Source organism: Myzus persicae, unplaced genomic scaffold, assembly GCF_001856785.1.
Source record: "Myzus persicae strain clone G006 unplaced genomic scaffold, MPER_G0061.0, whole genome shotgun sequence".
Taxonomy (NCBI): domain Eukaryota; kingdom Metazoa; phylum Arthropoda; class Insecta; order Hemiptera; family Aphididae; genus Myzus; species Myzus persicae.
Genome location: NW_019103632.1, coordinates 73255 through 94818, shown reverse-complemented (window position 1 = coordinate 94818; position 21564 = coordinate 73255). Strand labels below are relative to the sequence as shown.

Here is a 21564-nt window from a genome sequence, read left to right as displayed (position 1 = left end):
TATATTATATACTGACGACGGGATTGAATTGATCGGTTCAGAGTGCTGACGGTTTGACATCGTAATTATATTATATTGTTATTATTATTATTATGTATAATAATATACACTCGTGCGCATTGTTTATTGTAGTTGCGATCCGGACGGGGAAGAAATTGAAAACAAAATTCAACGTTCCCGCTGTGACGCGGGTTCGTCTCAATTACCAGACGACTGCAGGCAACGCGTCGCTATTAATAATAATAATAATAATAATAATGATAAAACATTATTTCTCTGTACTCTCTTTTGTTAAGTGTCCGACGCGCGGATAATCGGTGGATAACGACGATACGCGGCCCGTCATGTAGTAATATGTGTACGCGCATTATGAACGACGAGCACGGCGACGAAGAGCGATAAAAAAATAATATAAAAAAGGGTTTGGACATTGTACTGTCTCTCTCGCTCAATGTACACGCCGCTTCGGTACTACACACCCGTTTAAATAATAACAAAAAAAATAAAACCCTTTCGCTGCGAACTGCCGTAATTAGATTTGTCACGAGTTTTTATCATCACGTGAACGCGTCCGAGTCATAAATCCGTGTTGAACACGCAATCGCACGGTCGTTTCTATAGTATAATATTATTATATTGTATCACATTCTGTCCGTGGACTAATCCGTGAAACGGACGAAACGGTATCTCTCAATCTATAAAATGAAACCGACGGCGGCGGCGTATGCATTACAAAAAGAGCAGCTACTGAATCACGCGTCGGTAAATAATATAATTTATATACTATGATATTTTACGCGGTGATCGTAGCTCGCGACCGATAAAATAAAATTACACATAAACTCATATTTTTAGGGCGGTACGTTCCACGCGAAATTTTAAATACCTCGAGTATTACAAGGTTCCTATTTAAATTTACCCGTATGTATCGTTAATAATATTATAATTACAGCCGACACTTATTGATGTACACGAGTATATACCTACAAAAATCTCGAAATATGATGGAAATAACTGGAAGAAAGTCTCACGATATAAATTATACAACGGAACATGTTTTAACGTACTTTGGTCTCCCGAAAAAACGATAATAGTTGTTTTGGACAAACCTCTCGAGGGGTAACGAATTTTTCTAAATCTGGAGCATGCTATTGCAAAGATTTTCCGACGATTGTCAGTTGATAATGTGCTCGAGCTCATCATCGCTAAAAATCTAAGATAGAAGCACGTCGGTGGATTAGTGTATGAAGGCTCTATATGAATATGAGGGCTGTGTGAATGGTTTTGACTGATTGATTAATCGATTAATGAAGACTCGATAAAGTTCTTAGCACACACTATACATTTTAATATTTTATTGATCGTCAAACGTGTGTAAAATCATCAGATTATGTAATATTATGCATTGTGAAAAACCCGCGAAATCGGGAGATATGCTCTTATTTTGTTTACAATTTTATCAATCTCCGAACAGGAAAAAATGTGCACTTAAAAGTTCAAACTTTTGTTATTTCACTCGTTCGAAGACACTGAAAGTGCTATTGCGTTGTTGGCCATTAGAACCTTTGAAGACTAAAAAAAAAAAAAACCAACACAATCGCAAACCCGTCAAAGTTCGAGCAAACAAGTCCTAAATATATCGCTATAGTATTTTGGCGGCCAAAGAGACGAGCACAACGTTGACGTAATGTCATCGCCCGTGACACAATACAATCACACATCACTAGGAGCACCCGCGGGAACCGATGCCGATTTCGTCTCTCCGGCCTTATATTACACGTCGCACACGAGTCGCAATACGATCAATATATTATAATATCAATCGTCATACCGGACCCGTGTGGGCACGGGCCGCGGCGTGTGAGGTAACGACGGGCCGGCGTGGAGGTATGTGTTACGCCGTCATTACACACACACACACACACACACACACACACACACACACACACACACACACACACGATGTATGTATATAATTATTATACACGGAGTGCAACATTCGATACATGCGCACACCGAGTTTGCCGATTCGGAAGTAACGTCCGCGGACAGGGCCACCCAGGCAATGGCGACTGTGGCGGTCGGGTGCATCCCATATTATCATCATATTATGTTATATTATATTATGCGATGCATTACGATGATGATGTTACTCGCGGCGACGGTGGTTTTATATTTTTCCCCGTCTTCTCCACGCGCGCGCACACACGCACAATATAATATATTATTATTAATATTATTATTATTATTATTATTATTATTATTATTATTATTATTATTATTATATGTATACCCATATATGCGCGAAGAGGACGTAGTATTGTTGTAATATATTACTATAGTAATGGTATGCCCGGCATACGCGAGCTTATATTATGTTGTACAGGGTGATTCGTCAACCGTGTGTTCACCTCCTTTTTTCGCCAATAATGCAGTTATTCAAAATCTGATTATTGGAGTTTTTAAACATGCAGGTACTTAAAACGCGTCGCGTATTCACGTTTCGAAGATCGTTGTACTACTATTGGGGAGAGTCTAGTGGAGACTTCTGTTTTTTCGACCAGAACCACGCTTTTCTCCCGTTATATAACAATATAAGCTAATCATTTTTTTCAGACATTCGTACGTACCTATATACCGATTATTTGAACGAGTAGTTTTTAGTTATTTACACATTTATATTATATAAGGATAATAATAGCCAGTATAGTGTATACACCATTTTAATGGGTTTGGAAGATAATCGGGGACTACAGTGATTGAAACGTTTTTAATACCTAATTAATATTATAATGTACCAATATTTATAATTTGTAAAAATACCATATCCAATCTATTAATTTTTATTTTTTCAAATCGTTTTTAAACAGTACTGTTCTGCTTAGTATAAACATTTTAATATCCAAAAAAACTCGTAACTATCCTCGTTATAGTTGTTAGAATTTTAAATTAGGTAAAGGTTTTCAAAAAAAATTATTCACTAAATAATTTACAGTGAAAACAGGACACTCCTTAAGTAGTAAGACAATTCTTAAGAATCGTGGTCTTTTTCATCTTATGGTCTATTTAAGCACCAATTTATATGAACATTCCAAAAACCAGAATACGAATAAATCCATTAATGATTGAAAAAATGGGTGCTCATGCTCGGCGAATCACTCTGTAGATGAACATATTGTTAGAAGCGGTAAAAAATTTGAAAAAACCAGTTTAACATTATACATAGTTACAAATTATAGGTATCTTTACTGTATTCAGGGATCGGTAGCCCACGAAGGATCACTGTCGGACCGGAGGTATACACGAGTGTGCGTGTGTACTCTCAGACCGCGGTTATGATATTGTACGCGGGCGAAGGTCGGTTTGGGAGAAATCGGATATGTAAATTTGATCTTCAAAAACCACTGCGGTCGTACGTGTGTGTAATAATAATCATATTTTGCGGTCTGTGCGAGTCGGCGGTTTCGGCCGTTGTGCGCACGTATCGTGTGTCCTGCGCTGTGCTTTATTTTTTTCCCCGTATAATCAAAACAATCCTATAGGAAAGTAATGACCAAAGGAAAGACAAAAAAAAAAAACCACACGATATGTCGATGTGTCGGGCATTATATTATTATTGTATCCAGTCAAAATATTATTACACGGTCGAACGACTGCAAAATATAATATAATACCCTCACGTAGGTATCATATTATTATTATTATTATTATTATTATTATGGTCGACACCTCATCTCGTTGTACGATTGGTAAATATTATATAGTAATCGATGTTGCAGTCGAGAGATTGCCGGGAAACAATGGTTATACAGCGGCCGAGGACGGTGTTCCCGTCACGCACCCATTCAGAAGTATTGATTTTTTTTTTAAATTAATAATTAGCACGCAATTAGCATGGATTTGCATGACCAATTTCACAATTTGCACGACATCGCAATGCCGCTATAATCGCAAAAAGTGACGGGCTGTTGAAACATTTCACAGACCGCAAGAAATAATTTCCAACATTTTTACATTGCCACTATTCGTCACGAATTTATCATTCCTAAGACCGAACTGCAGCTGCTCTAAAGTCTAGTCCGGGTTAGGTGTTAAAAAATAATGAGTGTTCTACGACACAGATCTGTGACTCTGTTTCTGTGCATGTGATAGGTAAAATAATCGATTTGCGAAATAATTAATATAATATACGTTCGTCAGAGGTGATTTCCGGCTATTTGTTTTATTCATAATATGACTCACGAGTTGCGTAATTTAAAAATCACACGTTAATCTAATAAATGTACTGTACGCTATATAATATAGAATATAGATAGTTTTACTCATGGGGAATACACACTAACTGCGTAAACAGCTCAACTGCGAAAGAGGTCAACGAGAAAGTCAAGACTGCCTCACGTCGTGGTGACTCGTTTTGATGTCTACACTAATCACAATAATAACAATATTTATAATGTTATGTGATGCAACTATAATACACGGATTTAGGTTTGTGACAAAAACGGAATAAAAAAGAACGATTCCCAAAAAAACAGAAATCCCGATCCATAGTCATCTATGTACCTACCTCTAGTTTATATAATACTAAACACATCGATACGCATATATTTTATAGGGCGTCTGGCGTATAATTATTATATTTGTTTAAACGGTTGGCCTGCACGGTGGTTCGCGTCGATGAATCGTAATTTATGGACATCGGTAAATGCAAATTAAAAATCAGTCGCGGGCGATAAATGCATAAAAATCGAACATTTATACGCATTGTAATAATAACGATAATATAGGTGGATAGTAATATGTAGTGTATTATTGTGTTCATAGCAACCGATCGGGTTGGCGGGCCGTTTTCACGGTCGTCGTCATTTATGTAGAACGATCGTATATAGCTAAGGGGGTGACGGAGAGGACCCGCGGCGGCATAATATTATAATATTTACGACATATATATATATATAGTTGCAAATGTGTACATATTATATAATATTATATTATGTATGATGATGGGGACGGACAAAAGGGTTGCGTAAACGGACTCGGCGGCACAGTGACTGTTGACAGATGTCTGTCCGCGATAAACAAACACACACACACACACGTCGCAAGTAGACTTAAATTTAATATGCTGATGACGGACACAATTATTTATTGTCATGCGTCAGCCGGGTGAGTTCTTTTTATGTTTTCGCGTACAAGTGCGCGAGAATAATTATCGCGTGTGTTAATGGGCGTCCGAAATAGCACATATTTATATGATTATTAATTACAATACGTTCGCGAATCTCGCCGACGGACTTATGCTGCGAGGACAACGTAGCGATGTGCCTACATACATATTATACGCGATGTTTTCGGATCACGCTGGGAGAGTCAAAGAGGCCCTAATGTGACGACAAAACGTTCACGCTGGCAGTTGTACGAGAGGGTGCACAGCGTTATTGGAATAAGGTACAAGTCATTACGACACGGGGGTAAATCGTAATAATAATAATAATAATAATAATAATAACAATAAAAAAGGGTAAAAATAATCAAATAATATCGACGACGTGTGTGATGTGTTGTTTCCAGCTGAGGAATTCTTCCGAATCGACGCGCGTTTTCAATCGATTGGCCGCTGTAGGTAGGCAACACAATTATTATTATGTACAATAATATAACATGATGTAGGTACAACTGCAGCACTATGTACTAAGCTCAGGTACAACTATTTCATTTCTATAATATCTCATACGCGCGTTCGAGTGGAAATCGATTAAAACGGTTTTGCACGCCGCAAATCTTTGCGGAAATAACGAACAAACTTTTTTTTTGCTCGAAGGTCGTCGTAAATATTTACGCCTATTTTTTCTACGTAAATTGTGTTCTAATGTAGACGCAAATTAAAAATAAACAGGACTAAGAATACTCAAATTGACATATTTTATTTTCCATGTTAAAATTATAAATTGTAATAGATACCAGCCATATTTGATTTTTTTTCAATAACCAGTGAATTAGAGATATGTTTATCTTGGATTTAAAAACTAAGCTCGTGTTGCACTTTTTTCTTAGAACAAAAAAAGGTGTAAATTGTGAAAAAATCTTTTGGTATTTAATTTATGCAATACATTTTCACTAAAAATATCGTCACTAAAAACTCAGGTGGTCACCCATACGGGAACTAGCGACGCCGGCGATGCTTGACCTCAGAATGACTGAGGGTCTGAGGCAAACCACTGAGCCAGGCCGGACCCCAAAATTATTGATATTTATACGAAAACTCAAAGGCCCAGTATATAATATAGATACAATACACAACACACCTTAATAAAGATTATTTCTCTATTCTTATTGTACAATAATATGCGTTAAATCGACATTTGAGATAGTGTGAACGTATGTCAACCGGAATATAGATAGGTTAGGTTAAAAAAAACACAACTTTCATTTAATGTTTTGACATATTACTTGTATGTGCTCACTGTCATTTTTTATTATTTTAAATAGATTCCTATGAACGATGTCCGCGGGCGGAAAATCGCTCGACTTATTATTTTAAGCACACCTTGTAAACTCGTACATTCCCACGTAGCCAGTTTTGTTTATTCCGAACAATGCACCACATAATATGATAATTTGTACCTACATTAATATTATTATTTTTTGTTATATCACGCTTCGTTTTAACACCAATCCGCTTTGGCAGGCCGGTAACGCACGCAGTCGTTACAAACGACATGCAATTAATTTTCGTGTCACTCGGGACAAAACAAATAACGTTTTATAAAGAAATTATTATAGAACAGTCATATAAAAAAACAAAATAATAATGACAAAAAAAAAAACTTATTACAGATCCCTTAAACAGTGGTTTGGCCGCTTATATAGATGCAGGTATATAACGACTATGCGGAGGTTAAATGTAGGTAGGGGTATCTACGACACGTTAATAGATGTTAAAATGCTCTTCTTATTGTTTTAACGTGTTATGATTATTTTACATGCATTATAATGCTGGAGGACTATCGGATAAACGATAGTTACCCTTGGGCTTTGACAAATGTGAAGTCGTTTAGAGGGTTTAAAAGGGGCGCGCGCGACGTTCCATTATTTATTATAATAGGGAGCAGGGGGGCTATTATTCTTGGAAAATAACTTCTAGCAGAATAAAACGTTTCGGGACGAGGTCATCTGCTGGAGCAGCAAGCAATTCATATTATATATATATATAACACTGCACCGCTCGACGACTCGACGACACCCTCCGTACGCGTAGATTTTCGCCAAGTCATTACAGTATTATTATTATTATTATTATTATTGTCATTCAACAACGGCAGGGACCGAATAAGCATAGGTATACCAGACTGCAGTGTACACAAATAATATAATATTATTATGTAAATACATAAATTGCACATATATATATACATGTATACTTATTTATAACACACGATTCAGATCTAACGATGCGACACAATATACTCCACAGAGTGCAGGTTCAACTATTCAGCCATAATAATATAAACCGAAATCGTGTAGGCGTGTGCGTAAAGTATATAATATATTATAGGACGTACGTACGGAATGTACTATTTGCTACAGTTAGCATATTATGCAATTATGCACTTTGAACGCCAACACTGCGAATACATATAGTATTATATATATAATATCTAAACCCACTAACTGTCACACCTGTTCACCGTTTAACAACGTATCGTTTATTATTTTTATTATTATTATTATATCCTACACAATTATAATTATAGTCACTAGAAATTGCAGTTTCGAAAAGTTAATAATGTTAAAATAATATGCAAACGTGTTAATATTTTTCAGAAAAACGATTAAAATGTACTCAGTCAATGATAAACCACAATAATATTAAAATCCAACAAAGCTTTTCAAAAAAGTAAAAAACCCTATAACAAATCATTACTGAAATAAATGGAAAAAATGTACAATACTCAATTACAGATACCTATATGCAAATACTGTATAATATGCAAGTATAATACATTAATACTTATTATACGCGTTATGACTTATGAGATATGAGTACCTATATGAATGTGAAAAACAATAAGTATATATATTATTATATATTTTAAGTAGGTACCTTAACATGATAATAATAATATGTAAATTCCGAGTTTTTCATCTTCTAATTTATTTAGACTTAAACTAGGTATTGCTGATGTCCTGATGATATTGTTTGCTAAACGTCAAACTGTACCAAATGACTGCCGCATTTAATTTTAGTATCCACGCCGCGTTTGAAATCACATGATAAATATCACCTGTGCCATGCCGATTACTGTGTTCAGTTTTTTTAAAGCGAACATCTACACATCAACATACAGACATATTATAATATAGTCGACTGCCCGAGGTACCGCCATTGTGTAGGCAAATTTGTAACGCGTTTCGTTTTGGCCAGTTTGAATAATTCTTCTTAAAAAAAAAAAAATCTTCATAATAAGTACTATCATCTGTACGGAAATGCATTCACCCAATTTCACATAATCCGGTTCTACAGCATGATATCGCATCTAACATATGTACACCAAATATGCAGAGGAATACCCAAAAGATCCCTTTTCCTGTCTATAATATGATTCTTGAACCGCATAGCACAGTATGTACTACAATAAAGATGTACTGGGGTCTTTTTTGAGACCTTAAAAAACCTACACGTGGACCGGACCAAAGAGATTTAGATACCTGTATGTATTGTATTTTTAAATTTTTTTTTGGCTAAATGACCTTAATCTGTTTTCTCTTTTATTATTATAAGTCGTTTTATATATGTGTAATGTGTATGGAGTAATACCACCACCAAGTAGCTTAAAAAATAATACATTATATTCGTTTTTGGTATAACGGTACTTTCATTCATTTCTTAATAGCGCTATGTAGGTAGGTCCCCCCACCTACAACCAGCAATTGTACTCAACTATAAATCGCCGTTAAGAATATTACAGTGTTGGGTATTGGATAGTAACTTAACGCAAATTCAAAATTACAGTAACGAAATTACATTTACAGTAACTAACTAGAAATTATTTTCAAAAGTAATTGTATTACATTTTATATAAATCAAAGCAATATTGTAATGAAATTACTTTTTAAAAGTAATTTCCACGTAGTAACATATTTTCCACGTTGCACGTTGTTTAAAGAAGTTACGAGGGTAGATAATAATATATTAAAAGACCTAGAGGCTAGGATATTTGAGAAAAATTAAAAATCAATTCAATTTATTTACGGCTTGGAAAGTTTAAGACATTTAGATAATTATCAACAATGTTATTAAAGATCCCAGGAATTAACACTTATACATTTTGTTCATCGTTCATGTATACCATTTAAGCACTAACAATTCACGAGTATCTACCTGTTGAACCTGTTGTACTGCTATACAGCTTGTAAAATATAATGTAACACTGTAACGTATAACATTGCACAGCTTATTAATATCGTTATGGACCGATTTTGTGATTAATTATTTTTTTTAAGTAACATTACTCGTAACTCCCTACTTTTTGAACTAAAAAATTACATTTGAATTATTATTTCATCCCTACAAAATATTATGTACCTATGTACAGCGCGTTTTGTGAGTATTCAGTACCTGTATCATAATACGTACATATATAGGTACGTTTATAAACGGCTTTGTCGCGCTACCGGTTCGCGATAAAAGAGCATCCTATACCTATTTATACACTTAAGTTATAGGGTCGTGAACGAGGATATGCATTATTTTTTTTTTTTTTTTTTTTAATACAAACATCTGAAATTGAGACCCCGCAGTAAAACGTTACCGGCCCTTCAGAAATTTGTCAAGCCTGTCTAGAACGCATGTACGCTATCAAAGAAACACGTCCACATGCCCTTTTATTATTTTTTTGTTCGCGACCAATTTCGAATTTGACGTACAACGTAACCGATCGACATGAAGATATTATTATCATGCCGTCGACGATTCTGCACGGTAGTCATACAAACTGCTGCAGCAGCAGTTCATACGCTGACATAAAAACTCGTCGTTACTCATATTAAATGATATCGTGCCCGAGCCGATTCGATGTAGACACTCGGGAATATTATTATGCGAATCTCGCAGGCACTCTTTTGGTATATATTAGGTACCTATTAAACGAATAAAACTGGTTTCTATGATTAAGGAAAAGTCGAAGTGTAATGGATTTGAAGCGAAACTTTATAGTTTATTATAGCGATATTAATGAAATTGACTTTTATACAGTCATTTAAATGCAGTTCAAGTTTCCAAGACCACCCCGTATGACGACGATATATTATGTAGTATGGTCTTTATTATATTATGCGTACGATTCGAACACAATCATATATGACTTGAGGGTGTATAATTTTAGCAAATATATATGCTTAAAGCTTTTATTGCAAATTAAACTATTGTAAATGCACCAGGGTAATTTTTTTATATTTTTTACCCAGCGTGCGTGTGTTCGCAGCATGTCGGGATTTGTTCAGGAAACAAACAGAAAAAAGAAAAAAGAAACTACTATTTTTTTTGTTTCCCCGACAAAAGTCATACAAGAGAATAAAAAAATATTCTGAATATTAAACAATGGATTATTGTTAATGATATAATAGGCTCTCAGGGTGGCGGATCGGCGTGAAAACTAACAGTTCCAGTCACCCGTGGTGATTTGACAGACAGCTAACGTAGTGACGGGTACGCGTTGTATTTATGTATAATAATACTAACCGTTTTGACACCACCCTCGTAGATTGCTTTATTTTTTTTTTTTAATATTTATTGTGTAGGTGGGTTAAACGATGTAATAATGAGCCATGCCATATAATAAATACGCCTAACCAAATCATGTACCAATTATACCAGATATCACGGAAATAATAAATTGACTTCTACCTATATATAATATATATTAATATACAAGGTTATTCAAAATGATACATCCCATTTAAAATGGCTATAATATAATGGTTACTAATAGACTTTATCTTATCAAATTATATACCAATTAATAGAGGATATTCTCAAGTTTTAAAATGTCATTAATTCATTATTTTAAAATAATCGCTTACGGTGATACGTTATAGTTTCCCCAAATTTGTTGACCTGACACCACAAAGCATTTTGTGTGTAGCGTTTTTCGAAGCGTGAATCGACAATAACAATGTGAAACGCGATTTTCGCCGTCATTACGGGATCGATGCACAAACTACTCGGAGTACACGTCGATAGTACTACAAGCAGTTTGAAGAAACATTGTGTTTGTGCAAAGGAAAAAGCACAGGCCGACCTAGTGTCAACCTAACCTAACCTAACCTAACCAAAGGAGTTCACATAGAACATTGATAGGTACAGTTAATTGAACTTGACATATTTTTATTTTATCTAGTGTATACCATATTGTTCTAGACCTAAAAAATACAACTATACGAGCATCTGAAATCGAATGAATTATTTTGAATCATTCTAGATGAATAATTTTTCTAGAATTTCTTCTACGTATATAAGTATATAAATATAATCTATTAATCAATATAATTTTAATATTCTGGATTTTTAAGATACAGTTAGGATATTTTAATCAAATAATTCAAACACAAAATTATAATGGAACTTCAATAAACATTATTGTATTTATTCACTTTTTATACGACTGAAGTTAAATTGTTTGATACAAATTCAAGCGACGGCAATACGTTTATAACATAACATTTCCTATTGTTGAACAGAGTGGTAACATGGCACCTAATTTTTTTTTTTTTGATGGTAGTTTAGGGGTTAAATCAATAAATTGTGTTCGATCTCAAACAACCAAAAAAAAGTCGTTTTAGAAAAAATTGCTACGTTCAAAACCCGTAGGCCCCTCACTGGTCAGTGCCCATATTACATGAATAAACATTCATCTAAAATAGTCTTTAAAAATAAAACTCGTATGAAATCAACAATAGTTGATGTTGTTTATAGTTGATACCAAAGAATGTTAAAATAATATGGAAGGCATTTTAGACACTTTAGGAATATCTAAATGTATCGAATGAGTAATCTAATGTTTTACCTATATTAAAACAAAAACCTAAATACTTTCCTTCAGTCATTAAATCTTACGTGTAAATTTGAGTAGGTACCTCATTAACACAATATTAACCATAGTTCATATTATGCAGTTTTTGATTAATAATATTTTTTACATAAAAATATATTAAGTTATTTTCCATTTCTACAATTTAATACGATCATATTAGATACTAATAAGCATAACATATACCCGGAAATCTATAGTAGTCAAATAATCACGCTTAAATATTGTTCATGATCTGCAATAATGTCGCAGTCATATATGGTTTTATGTATCTCATAACCACATAGTGCATAGTAAAACTTATAAAATATCTAATATATTATCCCATCATATATTTTGCTTGTTATGATTTATGTTGATGTCAGCTGCGCGGTGAGTCTAATACGCACTTCCAAACAACAATAGTATAATGTATGTTTACATATTATTTTCGGCTATTTAACGCCGTGTGAAGTATGCGTGTATGATAAAATGTGTGCATATCTTTTTTCTCGTTTTTTTTCTTTTAACAGCTATACGATTGGGTTCGAAAAGAAAAAAGTCGTAAAAGAAAAAAATAAAGTAAAACATCCGATTAAACGTTTTGTTCGGCTGCAGGATAAAGAAAGTATATAATGTAACGTCTTTGTCGGTCTTTTTTTTTCGTCGACACATACACTCGGATGATATCCCATGATATATAATATATACAAGACTTCCTACATTTTTTAAACTTAAACTGGCTGCAAGTCGGTTACAATGGCCGTCGCATCTGGTGTGCGCCCGGAACAAAATGGCGGCGACGCGGCACCCTTTGCGCCCTTTTTTCTCTTTCACTATTGATTTCCGTTTCCCCTTATATACCATATACAAGTATTTGTCGCCGACGACTCTACATATATATTTTATATGTACATGATACATGTACATATTATATGCGTGCGTATACGAGCTATTCGGCCGAGTGAGATGTTACATGTGCCCTGTGTCTGTGTGTGCGTGTGACAATAATAATATAAATCCCAGAGGAAAAAAGGGAGTACGCGTCCCTCCCGTACATTATAGGTACATACATATATATATATAGTTGCAGAATATTACGAGTATTATATTATTATTTTAAAAGGATTTCTTTTTTGTCTCCCCTACTTGCCCTTTTCTGAATATAATATACCTAACCTACAATATAAGTGCGCGTGTGTATTGTAAAAAATAATCGTAATCTACGCGAAAATCCATACAGACACTCCTCTTCCTGCTGCATTTTCGTCGCGTAAACACTGCCCCCCATTGATTGTCAACGCGTCCATATTGTTATTGTTATACTATTCTGCAGTTGTTGATGAAATGTAATAATAATAATATATATTACATTGATAACACTGCGTATACATATATAAGCATATATTGTGTGCATGTATGTGTGTGCGTGAGCGCGTGCGTGTGATATAAACAAGTAAAATTGCCATGTTGTATGTCTCCCGACAGAACGTTTTGACAACTTAAAACTACGGACTATACGAGTGGAGCACTGATTAATCGACGTGAAATATGTGAAAAGAAACGTGCGCTACAGCCGTCATCACCTACCCGCACGTATATTATTATAGTACATGATATAGTAGTTTTTAAAACTGGTTGATCGGTTGAAACTTGAAATATGGTTATTAAAAGCGATTTAAGTAGGTATTCACACAAACTACGGTCTGCACAATATATTTTATACGAATAACTGTATGAGTGTAAAAATATTGATTAATATGCTTAGGTAATTATAACTTGAACGGACTCTATAGTCTATACTGATTACTGGCTGAACTTAATTAAATGTATTTAAGACTAGGTACTTATAATTATTTTATTCGGTATTTGTGATTTCCTATACACGTAGGTAATATGATAAAGCGCATTGAGTATACCTATACGTTTCAATGTTTCATATATAGTTGGTCCATCCGATCGCTCGTTTAGAATGTAAGTACTAAATTTATTTAATTAGTATAAACTATAAGTATAATGTATATGTAACATAAATGTAGGTAGATACTCTATTGTGTGTTCGTCTTGAATGCATTAGTCAGTAGGAAATATTTCGTACTACATCTAAGGCCTTAGGGTATTAAAACGACCCATAATGTTCCATTAGTAGCTAGGTATACACATACAAATAATTGATAGTTGCATGAGACAAGTCTTTAAAGATGACATAAAATACCTAAAAATACACAAGACCCAAAATCCAGATCTAAATACCAACCTAGAAACTTTCAAAGTGCAGAATAGATTCAAATAAAACATACTGAATAATGAGATAGCATAAAGAAAATCAAATATTTTATAATGTACATTGTACACTCATATCAATATTTATTGTAATATTTTTAATTATTACCATAGCTGGCTAGTAACATTAAACAGATTTTATGTTGGTAGAATAGTATTATTATAAATAAATATAATGCAGCCTACCATCCATAATTCTATTATTTGTCTCAATTGTTAAAATAAAATAACTATCGTTTGTTTGTACTTGAAATAAAATAAGAATTTCAACAATGACCTGTCAAGGGAAAAAAATAAAACAACCACGCAATGAAGACAAATATTCTTGTCAATACTGGAAAGATATATACAAGAAGAATAAGTTTACCGTGGATTCATTCTTTTGCATTACGTGTTTTGGGATTGGAGTGATTTTGTCTATCCATTTAACTAAATAAACGGAATATTTTCGTTGCCAGTTCAATGCGACAATGTTTAAATAAAGTATCTACTTACACTAATTAATTTTTGAATTTCCTAATGCATAAATACTAAATTAAAAAGTTAATTTTCCTTAATACAGGAACAATAATTTTTTTTGCAAAACACGGTTATAAATAAAATAATTAATTAATTATATACGATCGTGTAAATTATGACTTAATAAAAAATATATATTTTTTCATTGATGCGCTTTTGTCATGATAACATAATCAAACAAAATTCCATATTATGTATACATAATTCTCACGTTAAATTATGTAACGTGGGAGTATAAATTACTCATATCTATCATATTTTTTCCGCAATAGTTAACATGTTGAATCAACTTAGATAAAACCGTAATCAATGGCTTAAAGTACTAGTTTAGTAGTAGTAATAGTTTTGACCGCAAAATAATATTATATTGAGTTCTCAGCGACTATTTATCGTACTATTCATTGTAATATGTTCTTTTAAAACCAAAACACCGCATAAAATAATGTAAAAAAATAATTAAATGTATAGAAAAACAAAGAGAACATATTTAGTAAGTTTTATTAGATTCAAACTATGGTAATCCTAAAGGATTTTGTGTGCATTTTACTCACCATTCCTCGTTCTTTTTCGAAATTACAAGTACCATTGGCAGATTGATGGTATGAAGGAATTGGCATGTTCGGAGTAAACATTAATTGCAAATTGGTTCCAGTCGCGGTGAATGCCTATAACATAGAGGAATAAATAAAATATTATACTTGTTATTTCATACAGAAATTGAGCTTTGGTTTTTTTTGCCTATATTCGGTAATACAGTTATTGTGTGCAATCAAAAAAAAATGTATAAATGCGAGTTTATATTTCGAGTCATTAATATGTTAGAATTAAAAAGAACTTACAATGTCTACATGACCTTCACGGCATCCGATTTGAAATCGACTTTGGCGTTCTTCGTGCGGCCTGTCTCTGTAACCAGTGTATCGAACCTAAAATCATTAGATAAAATAAGTTAGACTCTGATTTTCAATACACAATGTCATATTTGACAAAATGTAAGAACTCGGGGTATGTATATATTATGTTGAATATCACATTTCAAAATTGCATCATACTATATAGGTATTAGGTACTAGCGAATATTATAAAAACTTCAACCTTCTAAGTTGGTAATAAAAAACACTATAAATACTAAAATAATGTACTAAACAGGGTGTAACGAAAGAGTACTGAGTAACTGACTAAAAATATGTATCTTAAACAGTATGGAATAACTTTCATTCTTATACATTTTTTTTCTAAATTAGATAATATACAATAAATATTGTTAATTATATAATTTCAAAAAATATAAAATTTTGATAAGAACACAAATTAATGCATCTCAAGTCAATGTCGCTTGTCAGCTAAGCATATGTTACACTCTGTACTTGTATAGTATAATATGGGTATAGCAGTAAATTGTATTTATGAGGTTTTAACAGTTTTTTAAAACATTTTTGTAACAAAATTAAAAACGGAATACATTTTTACAGAGCCAACTATTATTGATTATAATAAAACGCTCAATATGAAAGCAGGTTCCTATAGGCTACTATGCCTACATATATATTTTTTAATTTTAACAATTATATTATGTTCTATTGCTCCATCCGCGGAATAAGTCAATTCGATTATTAGTTTTTTAGTTTTGTTTGTTGGACAAATGATATATATTTATACTAACGATGATAATTAATATAGTTTAAACTTAAAACGTAGCTTACATGTTAGTGAGTTGTTCGGTGTAGTTAGAGCTTTGAACTTTTAAGTCACGAAATTTAATGAATTCAAAATATAATTAGTGTAAAAAGTGAGCCAACTAACCTCGGTCTCTTCTATGGAATTGTTTATCAAGTAAGGTTCTTACTTCGTAGACTTATTATTTGTTAGTGCAACACTTTTTGTACAGCATACAAATAATTGTGAATTTATTTTTTTATTTTAATTAGTTAGTTTCATTCGTTTACTTTGCGTAATTTCACATATTTATGGTTTCTATTGCATTAAATTCACGGTCATACACATCACAATATAATATGAGAATTATAAATCTATCTAATTATCTTAATATTATATCTCGTCTGCATTACTGCTATTCAAAAATAAAAACGCTGTGACCTATAGGTTTGTAAGTTCAGAAGTTTTGTATGTATACCTAATACCTATGTTATCTTGCATATGATATATATTATTTATATTATTGTTTTTATTGTTTACTATCTATTCATATAGACTATCAAGTTTAAGGAACACTCTATGAGTTAAGTCGTAAGGTATAACCGCCATACTTAGTTTTATTTATATAGTTCGTAGGATTGCGTTGTATAATTGGACGGTTCGGACTGCGCAGCTAGGAAAAAAGGAATAAGTCAATTTAGCTATTTTTTAAATAAAAAAAATATGTTATAGTATTTTTTGATTAAATATTTACCACGTTACCTCTCGTTATACTCGCAAAAGTGTATATTGTAATTAGCCGAGAGAAATATGAAACTTGTTTTATACGTAAGTGTAAATACATATGATTAATATAGTCACTTTTGTAAAACCTAGTCATTAAGTAAGGTCGGGAAAATTTCATGATTCACGACATTAATTTTCTGTTCTACAATCTTTCACCTTTTTAGCTCTTTTAGGAATAATATTATTAAAATACACAAATGGATTAGGATATTAGGTAAACCGAATTACTCATTATCGTATTCAATATGCAACACATAATAAATGCAAGTATCTTGTAATTTTCAATCCCCTTCGGATGTTTTGTCTAAAACATTTTTTATATTTCATTACTTATTACTGTCTAGCATCTATCTTATTTGAACTATTTATTTATTGGTTTTCATAGTATTTATAAAACAGAGGGATACAAAAATAATAAACAAACTTATATACAACAGCCATATGTTACATGCAAAAATCTCTGTAAACAGATATACACGCAGAGAGTACAGTGTAAATAATTTAATAAAGATATAAACATTAACATTTGTTAATAGTTATTTTATCATATAATAACGATAAAATCCGTCAACTAAAATTAAGTAACAAGAATAATATAAATTAATAAATCCTATTTTTACATATTTAAAATATAGTCCTTATAAATTATAAAATATAAAGTGAATGTCGTTGAAAAGTTTATTGGAGGAAAAACGAAGTCAATCTTCATTGGTGATAAACTGATGAATGATAATTAAGTATGTCAATATTCTTGAAGAATTATGAAGTATGTCAAAAAAATTAGGCTTAACAAAAATTGACTATCTCATTAATGATATACGGTTAAATTATACTTAATATATTGTTAATAAACAATAAATATATAAACCTATAATCTTATTTTCAAGACGTTAGATGAATATGCAGTTTTGTTCATATAGTATAGCCATATAATATCTTTGGTCCATACCATACTATGACAATGTTAAGTTGAGTGTATTTATGACAACCCTGCTGTAATAATAATAATCGTAATATAACCCTAAGTTATAATAATAAAAAAAATACTGTGTCACCGAATTCCAGTGACACAATACCCGACAACTTGGTCATTTATATGCCGGACGATTTTTTCTCATTTGAAAATCCAATACTCAAAATGCTATTCAAATACCATGACGTGATAAATAACAGTCTCTACACCCACCAATCTGAATCAGCGGGGGGCTGTTCGATGTACTCGAAAATCGTTTTAAACACATATACCTACCAGTTGCACTAAACTATGTATATTACACATTTAACTAATAATAGAACCAAATTTCACAGTTTAACTATCCTATTGTAGGTGTAAGAATTATAAAAAAAATATTATTTTTGCAACAATGTTCATTGTTTACTAATACCTATATATGAATTAGAATAATAATATTACGCTTTATTTTTTTACGACGCGTCCAAAATAATATAGTTACATCGGGCAATAGATAATATCCTTACCTTTAAATTTGATTAAATGTCTAATATTAAAAATCATAGAGTATACTGGGTTCTTCTTTACAATTCGTTAAACGGGATATTAAAGAATATAAAGATTAAAGACTGAGCCCTGCAGAGGGTTACCACACTAGTTGCCTCTCCTCGTCGTAGAATTTATGTTATTGTTTAACTTATTGTATAAACAAATATGACTAAAGATTGTAAATATTGCTATATTAAAAACAAAAAAAAAATAGAAAGTTGGTATATTTTATAAAATAATATAAGAATAATATAGGTGTTAAATTGTTTTTAAATAAGTATTAATATAAATACACTTATAACTTATAAGTAATAACCAACTAATAAGAAATAATTAAAAGAAATGAATATTTATCTGCAATAATCTTTTATTTATTTTAATGCTATAGAAACTTCTTTCTTGTGTAGCCATCTACAAAAACACTAACCTATATAAATAAAAATAAAAATACGCAAACAACACTCAATCTAAATACAATGTATATTTTCTATAAATGCGAGTAAAGTAATATTATACCTAGGCCACTTGTAATCTACCTACTTATACCTTTACTTTTAATTAAATTAAATGTTTACACAATATACTATAATTTTATATATATAATATTATTATTTATTATTCATTACATTGTGTATTGCATGTGATCATTTTTATATAACTAGTTAATACAAATTGAAAGTATTAATAAATCGTTCATCATAAAGATGTGGTATTTCGTTAATACCACTGTAAGATTTTATATGTATCGAGCAATGCAGTCATTAAATTGTGTTATTTGCAGTTAATAAAATAGCAATCTATAGCACGAATTTCAAATCCTGAAATCGATAACATTTATTTTAGTAGCTTATATTTAAAACTTACTGTAAATTTATCATAATATGTAGGTAGAAAGATTATTTAAAGGGAACTAAAAATACATATATGTGTAGGTGGTGTAGCCTTCAGGTTAACACTTAATGAAACCTAATATTAATGTAATTTGTAAGTACTAAGTAAGTGAGTAGGTGTTATGTATAGTATATTAGTACCTATGTAGATCTTGAAATATTAGCATTTATCGGTAAATAAATTTAAAAACGTTTTAATTAACTATACCAAATAAAAATTAATAAATAAAAGTGGTTAACAATAAATGTTTAAAATAAGATTAAAAAAAAAACATAAAAATGCAAGTAAAAAAAAAATTATATAAATCTCATAGTTTTTTGTATAATTTGTAATATACATATTATTATAAATATAACTAATAGTAGGTACTAATAAAACTTATTTAAGAGTTAACAATACGTAAGCTGTTTCAGTGCTATGCATCTGAATATAACAATAAGGCACATGAAGTGGTAAATATATAAATTGTACCTACTAAATATTAAAATCATAGGTACAAGGTAAATACTAATATATAATATATATATATATATCCAAATATCTGACATATTAGGTATGTTAATAGGCATGCCTCAACAGTAAAACAATTTCAGGATTTCACTGCATCTTAAATTAAACTTTTAAGTTAAACATTACAATACGAAAAAACACCACGACAAAGGTACCCTATATACATATGAAACTGTTTATAGTATATTATAGGTAGGAGACACCTTTTCTTTGCATGATGAAAATGTTGGTGAAGTCAGAATTTGGTTGTCAGACTTAGTTTTGAAGTTATAGCTATTTGAAGTCCAAGACCCACCCTTAGAGGTAGCGAGCGGGTGACTACGTTGGGTGTATATGAAAATACAATTAATTTCAATTCATTAAAACTTCATACTAAGTCCTTGACAGTCAAATTCTGACTTCACCATCGTTTTCAGCATACTTAATACTTATATATACATACCTAGTATCTACGTTAAAAAAAATGCAAAGGATTCCGGTAGAGCAGTTTTAGCTTATTGATACTACTATTGTAGGATTTACAGGACCCAACCCCCCCCCCCCCAAACTGATTTATTTATATTTTTAAAAATATTATATTCAATACAAGTTTTTAATGAAAATAAAAATAATATCTTTGAAGTACACATTATTATTTATTTTTCAGGACCTATCCAGAAAAATGTGGAAAATCCACCACTATAGCCACTGAAGGTAATGGGTACTATATATATATAATATGATATAGGTGCAGAAACATAAGCTGTAGGGTAGGTATAAATTTTGAACTATGGAACTCGTGTATATAAATATAATTATCCACTGACGGTTATTTATTAATAAAGAATTAGTCTATGACCTATGTGAATCGATGTTAAGTTAGGTAGTTACCTACCTATTGTATAAGTTGAGACAAAATAAGTTACTCACGTCACTCTCTCGACTCAAGCGCCTGAAGAGTTCGTCGGTTTCGAATTTGTTCTTCTGATCGGGCACGACCCTTGGCATTTTGAATATGAACCGAGGCTTGGGCGGCTGCTGCTCGTAGAGGCCACCGCACATCGGGTCAAACGGCATCATACCGGCGGCCATAGACCCCAGATCGTTCATCATCAACATGATTTCGTCGTATATCGATTGACTTTTCGGTTTTTAATTATTTACGCCTATCGCCTATACAGGTGGAATTACTGGTACTTATATATCGTGCGAACGGCTGTGGCGGTGGTCAATATAGCGTCAAAAAGAACAACGCACACCGGCAACAGTATCGTCTCGGGGGGGTACCAAAATAGTGTACGTGCAATGATTGTGTACCGAGGCGTGCGCGTGAAAATAATAAATTACTAATGAAAAAAATTAAGCGTGCGC

At 32.1% G+C, this 21564-nt stretch overlaps 1 protein-coding gene across 1 annotated transcript in view; it reads right to left on the bottom strand.

The window, feature by feature from the left end:
* Positions 1 to 21312, bottom strand: part of LOC111034955 (protein big brother-like) — a 31171-nt gene extending 9859 nt beyond the window's left edge. Inside the window, exons 1-3 of the mRNA XM_022316410.1 lie at positions 21124 to 21312; positions 15710 to 15796; positions 15422 to 15535 (exon numbers count right to left, since the gene is read on the bottom strand). Of these exons, the coding sequence (XP_022172102.1) occupies positions 15422 to 15535; positions 15710 to 15796; positions 21124 to 21312 (390 nt within the window). The remainder of the gene's footprint in view (positions 1 to 15421; positions 15536 to 15709; positions 15797 to 21123) is intronic.
* Positions 21313 to 21564: the final 252 nt, after the last annotated feature.